At 39.7% G+C, this 12,223-nt stretch overlaps 1 protein-coding gene across 3 annotated transcripts in view; it reads left to right on the forward strand.

Moving 5' to 3' along the window:
- nrtn (neurturin) overlaps positions 1–12,223 on the forward strand; it is a 140,552-nt gene that overhangs the window by 111,886 nt on the left and 16,443 nt on the right. For all 3 annotated transcript variants that reach the window (XM_087976080.1, XM_087976081.1, XM_087976083.1), the window contains one exon: positions 10,338–10,539. In XM_087976080.1, the coding sequence (XP_087832206.1) occupies positions 10,338–10,539 (202 nt within the window). The remainder of the gene's footprint in view (positions 1–10,337; positions 10,540–12,223) is intronic.

Consider the following 12,223-nt stretch of genomic DNA (forward strand, 5'->3'; position numbering starts at 1 on the left):
GAAAATGGAAGGGCAGAAAAAAACTCAAGAAAGCTACAATCACCAGGGGAGTGATACTGAGCAAATGGTTGAGTATTGAGTTGACCAGTCCTGGGAATTTGATGGATGTCATCCTAGTGTCTTAAAGGAAGTGACTAATGAGAGATTTGATGTGTTAGTGTTAACTTCTTGAACTTTGAGATACAGGGAAGGTTGAATTCCACTAAAATGTGAATGTAACTCCATTATTCAAAAATGAAGTGAGATTTACAAAGTAGGAAACCACAGTAAATTTAAAGCAAGATATTGTGGATGCTGGAAGTCTGATATAAAATCATGAAGTGCTGTAGAAACTCAGCAGGTCTGGTAATATCTGCAGAGAGAGAAACGGTTATTGTTGTGAGTCCAGTATAACTGCAGAAAAATGTTGACAGACCTGCTGAGTTTCTCCAGCATTTTGTTTTTTATAGGAAGAAACTACAGATCAATTAGCTTAACATCTGCCATGGGAAAATGTTAGAAGCTACTATTAAAGATGTTATAGCAGATCACTTTGCAAAGTTCAGGGTAATCAGGCAGTCAGCATGGTTTTGCGAAAGGAAAATCATGTTTAATTAATTATTGGAGTTCTTTGAGGAAATAACATGTGCTGCGGATAAAGGAACCCAGTGGAATGGAAATACTGCAGTAGATTTCCAGAAGGCATTTGATAAGGTGCCACAGCAAAGGCTGTTACAGAAAATAAAGGTTCATGTACTGGGTAACATATTGGCATGGAAATAAGATTGGCCAGCTAACAGTGAGCGGGCACACATGGGTCACTTTCTGGTTGACATTGATATAATGAGTGGTGTGGGATCAGTGCTGCTACCTCAACTTCTAAAGTTTCAACTAAACAACTTAAGTGAAAGAATGAAAAGTATAATTGCTAGATTTGCTGATAACACAAAGCTAGGTAGGAAGGCATGTTGTTGAGACAACATTGGAAGGCTCCGAAAGGATACAGATAGATTTAAGTGAATGGTCAAAGATTTGGTAAAAACAGTACAATGTGGGGAAATGAGAAAGTGTCCATTTTTGCAGGAAAATTTAAAAATAAACATATTATCTAAACTATGAGAGATTGCAGAGCTCTTATGATGCAGAGGAATCTTGTTATTCTAATTCTTTAATTGCCAGTTACAGAAAGTGATTAGGAAAGCTAATAAAATGTTATCGCTTAATGAAACAAGTTTGAATTTCAAAATAGGGAGCTCATGTGAAATAACTGCACAGAGGCTGTTTTCCATCACCAAGTCACCCTTTATTCACAGTCCATGGACTCTGACCAGCAAGCTCAGAGCTAGTCCCTAGAGTGAGGAGACTCTGACACTCATTTTTACATCTGTCAGCCAAGGGTCCCTAATTGGGGTATTAACCTGGGCCAATCAAGGATCTCATACTCAGACATCCACTTGGCCAACCCTGTTCCAATCATTGATCACCTCCATCCCAGGTCAAGGATGTAGGCCCATTCTTTGTCCTGTAGCTTCGCTTGAGACATTTTCACCTCCGGTCCGGTTCCTCTGACTCTGACATGGGTGGCATGTAGCAGGCCGTAGCCCTCTTGTGCTTACCTTTCTTCAGGTGGTAATGATATCGAGGTTGCATCCATCACAAACTCTGAAGTTTCTTCGATGTGGGATGAAGGGGGAGAACCCACAGTTTCTGACAGCCTTTCCCCACCCCACCCCAAATCATTCAGAAATACCTGGGTTAACCTGGTGCAGAGCGTTCTCCCCACCATTAATTTACAGGAGCTATCCCTGTAGTTGTGTAAGGGATGGTCTATAATCAAACAGGAACTGGGGCAATTTGGTGTTGAGTGAAGCTGTAGGCTGTTTCTTTAGGCCTGCCTTCAGCCTTTGGACTGCTCTTCCACCATTGGACAGTGGATGGTATGGAACTGTCCGAACATGCGGAATGCCCATTTAACTTGTGACCAATACTTCTGGGAGTCACAATTGATGTTCACTGCTTTTCAATCATCATTTCTGATTTTGATGAATGAACTCTGTGCACATTCATCCACAATGACCAGGACCATTGAGCCCATGAAAGGGCCAGCATAGTTGACAAGTAACCAAATAGGGTTTGCCTGGCCATTCCCATGAATGTTGGAGCTGCTGGAGGTAATTTGAAAATAAGCGGTTGAAAATAAGATGGAGATGAAGAATTTTCTTTTGTTGAGGTGTTAAACTACCTATTCGAGGCTGCTCAGGGAATCCCTGATTTGGAGATGCCGGTGTTGGACTGGGGTGTACAAAGTTAAAAATCACACAACACCAGGTTATAGTCCAACAGGTGTAATTAGTTAATTAATTAATAAATAAATAATTTAATTAAACCAACAGGTTTAAGCTAATGTGCTTCCAATTAAACCTGTTGGTCTATAACCTGGTGTCGTGATTTTTAACAGGGAATCCCTGATGGACTCGACCTGTAAACCTCCTTTGGTTTGTCCCTGAGATCGTACTCTGTGGTAGTCTGGAATATAAAACTCTTACAGACTGTTTTAGTTTAAATTATTACCTTTTATTTACCAATGAATTGAATTGAATTGAATTTATTGTCATGTGTACCAAGGCACAGTGAAAAGCTTTGTCTTGTGAGCAATACAGGCAGGTCACAGAGTTAAGTAGCATAGATAAGGAAATAATTGGTAAACAGCAGCAAAAACAAAAACACAGGTACAGGCAAATGTTAAGAATTTGTGAGTTCATTCAGTATTCTAACAACAGTAGGGTAGAAACTGTTATGAAACCGACTGGTGTGTGTATTCAGGCTTCTGTACCTTCTCCCCAATGTAGAGGTTGTAGAAAAACACTGTCAGGGTGGGATGGATCTTTAAGAATGCTGGTGGCCTTTCCTTGCAGCGGGCCTGGTAGATGGATTCTGTAGATGGGAGGTTGGCCTTTGTGATTGTCCAAGCTGAGTTCACCACTCTCTGTAACCGTCTCTGATCTTGAATAGTACAGTTGCCATACCAGGTAGTGATACTTCCAGACAGAATGCTTTCAATGGCACACCTATAAAAATTGGCAAGGGTATATTCACCATCATGCCCAGTATCCTCAGCTGCCTGAGGAAGAAGAGTCATTGGGCCTTTGTAACCAGTGCGCCTACATGAAGAGTCCAAGAAAGCTTGTTGTGGATGACCACTCCCAGGAGCTTGACACTCTCCACTCGTTCCACCTCTGTGCTATTAATGTGTAGGGGGCATGAGTAACATCCCTCCGAAAGTCAATAATGAGTTCCTTGGTTTTGCTGGCATTGAGAGCTAGGTTGTTCTCAGTGCACAATTTTTCCAGGCCTTCCACCTCCCCTCTATAGTCTGTTTCATCGCCATTTGAGATTCAACCGACTATGGTGGTGTCATCAGCGAACTTGTAAATGGCATTAGTCTGGTATTTGGCGGCGCAGTCATCGGTATACAGTGAGTACAGTAGGGGACTGAGTACGTATCTCTGGGGGGTTCCAGTGTTGAGTGTTAGTGACAATGAAATATTGTCCCCAGTCTTCATTGATTGTGGGCTGTGGGTCAGGAAACTGAGGATCTAGTTGCAGAGACTGAGATTTAGTCTGAGATCACTAAGTTTAGTAATCAGTCTCAGGGGGATAATAGAGTTAAAGGCCGAACTGTCGTCAATGAGTAGGATTCTTATGTAGCTGTTCTTGGTGTCAAGATGTTCTAGGGAGGAGTGAAGGGCAAATGATATGGCATCTGACATGGATCTGTGGTTCTGATAGGCAAATTGGAGTGGGTCAAGAGTAGTGGGGAGGTTGGAGTTGATTAATGCCATGACCAGCCTTTCAAAGCACTTCATGACCACCGAAGTTAGGGCCACTGGGCGGTAGTCATTGAGACATGCTGCATGAGCCTTCTTAGGCACAGGGATGATGTTGGCCCTCTTGAAACAGGCAGGGAGAGTGGCCTGCTGCAGGTAGAGGTTGAAGATGTCTGAGAAGACCCTGCCAGTTGATCTACACATGCTCTGAGTGCACGGCCTAGTGCTCCGTCTGGTCCATCGCTTTCCTTGGATTCACATGAAGGAAAACTGATCTGACCTCTGATGCAGTAACTGTTGGGATAGGTTTGTGAGGATGGGATAAATGTTACACTATAACATAGGTACCTACAAGCCAGGCTTGAGCTAAGGTTCTAAAACCATTAGTAGAGTAGCGGAGCCAGCTCTTACACCTACGAGCTCTCTCAGGCTACTTCCCTTATTGCTGCACACAAGCTGGCTTTATACAGAATTTGGTATTAAAATTACAAAAATGTCCTGAATCAGATCAGTAAAAATAAAATGGCAAAAGTTTGCAAAGGAAAAGAAACACATTGACAGGTCTGTGTACGCTTGACTAATTAAGCTACATGCACATCAAAGTGGGAACCCTGGATCAAGCCAGGCCAGATGATCAATTGTTTTGGCTAGTACATCATAATGAGAGACTAGTCTTAATTACGTTGAAAGTTCATGAGGTAACCTCACTCAGCTAACATGTCCAGTATCATTGTCCTACAAAATGGCTTTTTCTTTTAAAATCATTTTAGATTCCCAGAATGCAAATTAAATGCATAACATTCCTGGATCTTGATTTCCAGGGAACAATACATAAACATTTAATTCATGACAAGCCAGTGTTCAGTCAAATAACAGCATAAATAGTTAAACTTTCCACCAGCTTTAATCGTGTCTCTCTCTCTCCCTCTCCCCCTCAGTGTCCCTGAACCCTTCAGTCAGTGAATGTAATTTACAGAAGAATGTTTTCTCTCTCTCACTTACCCATGAACATCTTCCAACTTTCAGCCTTCATGTTTTCCTAGCCTGTAAGGGTAATGAGACATTCACTTCCCAGAGCAGTCAAGGTAAGGGAGCTCAGCTTCATAAATTCAAATCTGCTCAGTGTGATATACATGAAAATGGATCAGGATTGTTCTATTACATGCATATTCCATGCAGCTTATGAAATTACAAGTTCTTTTCCTATTAATTGTGAGTTACGTTATGAGTCCTTGATATAAATCAGCAAGTTAGTTATCCAACATCCTATTGTGAAATATGCGCCTCCAGCCTCCAGCGTGAGAAGGAAGTACTGCCACACATTCCACAAGTGAACAAATGTTATCACCTTATTTACAACGATCCATTGACAAGAAGAACAGACGTCCCCAATTCTTCTGAACAAGTACTTTCCCGCATTCTCTGCAGCAAATGTGTCACATCTAAGGCTACACGCTTTCTCAGAGGGTCTTGAGTCTTTGGAACTCTCTTCCTTTCTTTCTCAATAGGTGGTGGAAGTACAACATTCAAATGTTTTTAAGACAGAGGTAGATAGGTTCTTCTTAAGCAAGGGGATGACAGGTTCTCAGGTGTAGATGGAATTGTGGAGTAATCAGATGTACTATGGATAGTAGAGTGGGCTTGAGGGACTGAGTGGTCTACACTTGATTCTAATTTGCATACTTATATATTCATCTCAGTCTGAATCTAGTTTAGCAGCAATACTTTCTTCCTAGGTTTGGACTCAATGTTGGATGATGGTCAATGGCGGAGATTAAAGGAACAGTTTGTTCCAGCTGTTCACAAGAGCTCCAGGGATTCTTGACCAATCCCAGAAAGACCCTGGATAATCTGGAAGGGATAATGACAGTCGCAAAATTCATTGAAAGCTCAGGCCCAAGGGGAATCCAGATGAATGAAATCCGAGAGGGCTGTTATGATGCGTAGGAGATGTATCCCAATGCAAATCTGCATTATTGGGAGAGTGGACGGAAAAATTAGTGATGAATTGTACTATAGCACAGGAGTTTAACATTCTGCTTCTGTGTACATCAATGTGAAGGATATCAATGAATAAAACACTTTCCATTTCAGGTACAAAATGTCAGTATTAAGCACTCTCAGACCATGGAAAACCGTGTCTGTTGGAGAGTGGAGCTCACTGTAGCTACTCTGCTACATTAACGTGCATTAACCCTGTGTGACATTGCCAATTCCCTTGATAACCACCATCATAGCCTCTTTGATTGAGATTGTCACTTCAGTGCCAATTAGTGTGTAACCAGGACAATGCGTAGAGTGAAATTTCATTCCATAGTGTTTGAATCCAGTCTTAACTGATAGTATAAAAATACAGTATGCTAAACCATTGCATCAAGAATTCACCTTTACAATGTAAGCATACAGATAGGGAGAACACTTGATTGCAAAGAAACCCTTTAAATTTATTGTATTGTTATCACCAGTGGTTAACATTTCAAAAAATAGCAGGCCAATGAAATTACTGGACACTGCTTCCAACAATTAGCTAAATTGGTACCATTAGTTCATCAATGGTAAGTGTTTACCACTCAAAACTGAAATGGGAAGCAGCAATAGAATTGCTAAACTGTACTGCCAAAAATATGGTTGATGTGCTTGGAGAAACATCCAAAATTTAAAAATCATGCACCTGAGCAAGTTGCAAAGAAAAAGATCAATTATCCAATTTTCTCAAACACCGATAGCTGAACTCCAAAACCGACTAAACCAGCAATGTTCACTCATCTAGGAATGTGCACTGATCATTAAGGTTGGACATAATGGCACGGTGGCTCAGTGGTTAGCAGTGTTGCCTCACATCGCCAGGGACCCGGGTTCAATTCCTGCCTTGGGCAACTGTCTGTGTTGAGTTCGCACATTCTCCCCGTGTCTACGTGGGTTTCATCCAGGTGTGCCGGTTTCCTTGCACAGTCCAAAGATGTGCAGGTCTGGTGAATTGGCCATGCTAAATTGTCCGTAGTGTTAAGTGCATTAGTTAGGAGTGAATATAGGGGAGTGGGTCTGGGTGGTTGCTCTTCGGAGGACTTGTTGGGCCACAGGGCCTGTTTCCACACTCTAGGGAATTGAATCTAATCATAACGGAATGAATAGATGAAAATTCTATAAATGGTGCAGGTTATAACTAGGTAAATGAATGATAAGATGTCAGCAGATATCCCCAGGGTGAAGCTAATTATGGGGGTAAATAGAGTTATGGATAGGCAAAAGATGACTAACAGAGGATTACAGACAGTGTTACAATACAAGACAGACTGCCAAGCCAAATCAGCCTTTCTCCCTCAGTATTCAGTAAAACTGCATGTTGAAGGCTACTAAATAGTCACTCCAATGGTTCCTGAATTTTGAATGACCAATCCCAGACATTGTGAATAATTAATTTCCAGATTCAATTTTGCATCTTAAACAAAAGACTTAACTGTTTATTAGATACACAACATCTTGACCAGAGAGAAAATTAATAAGCATGATAAATTGATTAATGTCTGTGCTTTAAACCAAAATTTTTTTTCCATCCATTCACACAAAAGGCAGTAAAATATAGGAGAGTTAGACCAAGTAAGAAAACAGAGAGTATGAAAAAGCACAGGAATCTAACTTCAGACACAGTAGACAAGACGACAGTTATGAGAGGGGGGACAGTCAATGCAGGACTGAGGGTGTTGTGCTTAAATGTGCCCAGTACATGAAACAAGGTAAATGAGCTTATTGCGCAGATTGAAATTGGCACATATGAAGGTGTGGGTATCACAGAGACATGGCTGCAAGGGGATCAGGACCAGGAACTCAATATTCAAAGGACAGGCAGATGGGCAGAGAGAGTGGGGTTGCTTTGTTAATAAGAAATGAAACTAAAAATAGACAGCAAGTAGTGATAGAGTCAGACGGTTGGAATCTGTGTGGGTAGAATTGATAAACCACAAAGGAAAGAAGACCCACAAATCATTTCCAGTGCTCAATTCAAATTGATTGAAAAATAAAATTAAAATGGAAAATTAGTGAGGGTTCAAAGGACGGGTGCAGGATTTACAGATAGGTTATAATATAAAGATTTTTTTATTTTATGTATTTTTGCTTGTGAACTGAAACTGGAAAAGAACTGTTTTTAATGTCAAGGATGTTGAAGGATTACTGTCCTTTTTTTTAAAGAAAGCAAGTGATCTGCTAATCATTTTAAGTGCTATTAAAACAGCTGTTTGTGCTAGTGGTGGAAAGCCAAGCTGCAGTCTAGGGGTTTTGGCAGCAAGAAGTAGCTAATTGGTCTATAGACTAGTGACCAGTTATTGATAACAAAGGTCTTCTGCTGGCCAGCAACAAATGTGATTGGCTCCCAGGTGGCTGAACAACTTGGTAGTGTGTATGTTTGGAATAGAAGCTATCAGACCTCTGGAAGGGAAGGAGCTGTTCTTGCTTTGCATTAAAGAGTATATGAAACCTGAAAATAGACTGTTTATTTCTCCTCATCAGTTGCTGGAAGGTGTGACTTTTAATTACTAAGCCAGAGACCTTGTGTAAGAGTGAGCAAGTCTTACCTGGAGAAGTAAGATTGAGAAGCAGTATTCTGATCAACATAAGGATCATTTCAGCCAACCCTGTGAAAAGGGATCCATTCTTTCTCTCTATCCAAAACACCCATGTATTTTTGTTGTGTGTGTGTACAGAGATATAAAGAGATTACACTTTTAGGTAGTAGACTTGATGGCTCTTATCTGTTAATCCATATCTAAAATCTATTTATTTGTAATAAATAGTAATTCTTGTTAAATAGAGAGATCTGGTCCATGATTTTTGTTAACCTGGGTCTAAAAGACATGTGAATTGGGTGTTCTGTGTATTCGTATAAAATCTTTAACTTCTGTTAACTGGAAATTGTGGGCTTGATTTCCAGCAAACCATCCCAATAAGGTGTCACAATAGTCAGGTACATGTTTATAAGGACATAAGATTAAGGACTGATGTGAGGGATTGTGGTGAGAAGGGGGTCAGTTAACTTACTTGGCTGGGTGGTTGGTTTGCGATGCAGAGTAATGCCGACAACGTGGTTTCAATTCCCACACTGGCTGAAGTTACTATGAAGGACTCTTCTTCTCAACCCCTCCCCTTGCCTGAGATGCTGTGACCCTCAGGTTAAACAAGCATCAGTTACCTATATCAAATGAGAGAGTGGCCCTATTGTCTGGTAAGACTATGGCAACTTTACCTTTTTCTGGTTAACACCAGATTGTATCATTACAGTATTATGAACAAGAGAACATTAACAGCTGGCTCCCAAAGTTGTAGCCAGATTGATATGATACAGTGGATGGATTTGTTCAGATGGAAAATGGTGAATAAGCTCAGATTAAAGATAGATATCGTTCTATATATGCATTAGTTTATAGACAGGTAAATGGTTCTTTATATTCATTCATTCATTAACAAATAGGTGTATGGTTATAAATGAATACGGTATTATAGATAAATGCAAGGTTGTGAATAAATGTAAGATTGTAAGTAATTATTGAATTCAAGATTGGAATTTGCCAATTTAGCACCATCCTACTTTAACACAGTTGCAGATCAATGCAGTAATTTACTCATACAGCAACACTGCTAAGGTTATGCCACCATTTTACAATTTTGCCAAATGTGCTTGTAATTTAACATAATTTAACATTTAGTACAATTCCATCTCAGCATTTGTTATCAGGATGCCATTTTCACCTAACAATCATTTTCTTTCTTTCTTTCCTTTCCTGTCTCCTCAGTGCTATTCCTGCCTATTGCTTCTCAAAGGCATTCTGACTAAAATCTCTGGAACTCCTGTTCTCAGGAAATTTTTCTTTCATTGCATGCATCAGCCAAAAACACTTTTATTTCCAAGAAGATTCAATAAACAATGCCGAAGGGGATTATTTCCCTAATCATCAATAACAACAATCACTAACACGCTGGCCAGTCCCGTATATGACAGGCAGGCAGAGGAGATATACCTCTGGATATTCAGGAAATACACGTGAAGAACTAGCTGGTCTAATTCCAGAACATGTCGCTTTGTCCCGGAATGGAATAAGTATTTGAATTGTTTTCATTTGTGGGTTTTAGAATGAAATGCAAGTAGGCTAAATTTTTTTCAAGAAGTCACAAGAATACCATTCGATATAATGAGTGGTTTAACATCAATAAGTATTTGTTTTCTTTCTCATATCATTCAAGAGTTGCAAATAGAAATATGTAAGGATTGATGCTCCAAACTCCTACTCCGAAGAGTATGTTCTTAATGGGGAGAATTCATAGATTCAGAGACTTATTGCATGAAAAGAAGCCATTTAGCCTATCGTGTCTGCACTGGGAATTGGCTTTTTGGTTTTATCTACTTGCACCTCATTAAACCTTGCAGACCAAGTAAGGTTCCAATCCATGACAGCCAAAAAAACAACCAAAATGATACAGAATGATACAGTTATAGACATGATGCCCAAAGCTAACACTGCTTTTTGTTGTGTTTTGCAGGGCCCTGCTGCTGTGACATGCTCTAAGATGAAGGTATGGAAGGTAGTGGTGGTCGCCTCAATGCTCTTCAGTACCATATTTTCAGCTCTTGTTTTCAGAAACATATCCATTAGAGGGAGAACAATTACTCCATCCTCATCAGAAGAGCAGCAGTCCCAGGACCCAAGACTGCCACCCAGCCCCCAGTCTTACAAAGTGAAATGTAAGGGACCAGTACCTTTCCCTGACACATGTGGAAAGGTACATATAGGTCAGCTCATAGTATCAACAATGAGATCTATTGCACAATGAAAATGCATTTCTATTGCAGTCTTATTTATGGATTGACATTAATGAGGCTTCTATATTCATGATTGATGCATTATCTGTTCTTCACTGAAATGGGTATTGAAGTTAATTGCAGTGCCTAATGGACGTAGCACTGGCTTTATAAAGAATTAAATTTTGTATCACAACAGTAGCAAAGTATCCCACAAGTGCAGGATTAATTGTGCATTAGTGTTCACATATTGAGATACACATGGACTGAGAGTGTGGTGCTGGAAAAACACAGCAGGTCAGGCAGCATCCGAGGAGCAGGAGAGTCGACGTTTCAGGAATGAGCTCTTCATCAGGAACACATAGGCTATCTAATTCATAGATCTCTCTGGTCTTTGTTCAAGATAAATGCTCAGATTCCCACCTGACTTCCCAGCAACGTTGATCAAAGAGAAATTGAGAAAACCCTGGAAAATCTCAATGACAGTATTCTTTTCATGGTTTCCATGCCTTGTCTGTCCCAAGACAGTGGTCAAAAGAACCTTTTTTGGTACAGAAACTCAACTCCATTATTTTCATTAAAAATTGAGGTGACAATCCAGAAAATATAACTTTGTATCCTGTTTTACCTCAGTTTGAAAGCCTTTTCTGAATACCTCTGGTCTTTGTCTGTGTATTAATTCCCATTTTGCAATTAGCAGCAATGCGATGCTAATTAGATAGTTATAACATTTCAACTTACACCCTGCTTTACTCAAGATAAAATATAAAATATTCTATCTTCTCTTTAGCACAACAGCGGTGTGCAGCTGGAAAGATACTCCTGCCCCATACCAGTTGTTTAAATGCCTTTAAAATTATCATTTATCATTGAGAAATGTAAATAGAATTGTATTTGTTACATGTATATACTTACCCCAGAACATTTTACATGGGTATCTATTTCATATAATAGTAATTCATGTACCTTTTGCTTATTCTATCAGTATTGTTATTATTTTAATTTCATAGTTATCTGCTCTGAATTTGGTATTAATTACAATGCCTATTATACGTGTTGTGGGGCTACCTGTTATATAGGTATCTGTATTCTGCACACTACCCACAAGCATCTTAAATGGTCATTTGTGTGTGCATTGTTGTACACCTCAATGTTTGTGCTTATAAATATATGTAGAATGTAAGTCTAGCAAAATATACCATTCTGTTCATTCTGACTTACATACTTCATAAGGAACTACTGTTAGGAGAAGTTAACACATATGTAACTGTGTTGAAAACTTTAACATACAAAGCAAGCAGTGATTATGACATTCATATCTGTAAAATGCTTTTTAAAAAGCAGAGAATGAAAAGAAAAAGGGAAAATTTCAGTAGGTTAATAACTTCTTCAGTCCTGAATACTAAATGGATGGTCAACTAAATGAATTAGATGGATTTTAAAGGTGGCAACTGTATACCAGACTGGTCCATTAGTGAAAGTGATGATGACTATTAACCATCCACATAGGAAAAGGTCAGTGTTAGCAGTTGTTAGGAAAGACTCTGGGGTTCTCGATTATAAACTGAAACTGGTTTATGTCTCTCCCTCCTCTTTCTCTCTCTCTCTCTATCTCTCTCTCTCTCCC

Source organism: Chiloscyllium plagiosum, unplaced genomic scaffold (genome assembly GCF_037043375.1).
Source record: "Chiloscyllium plagiosum isolate Xiang-an unplaced genomic scaffold, Cpla_swu_hap1 HiC_scaffold_28, whole genome shotgun sequence".
In the NCBI taxonomy this organism is placed as follows: domain Eukaryota; kingdom Metazoa; phylum Chordata; class Chondrichthyes; order Orectolobiformes; family Hemiscylliidae; genus Chiloscyllium; species Chiloscyllium plagiosum.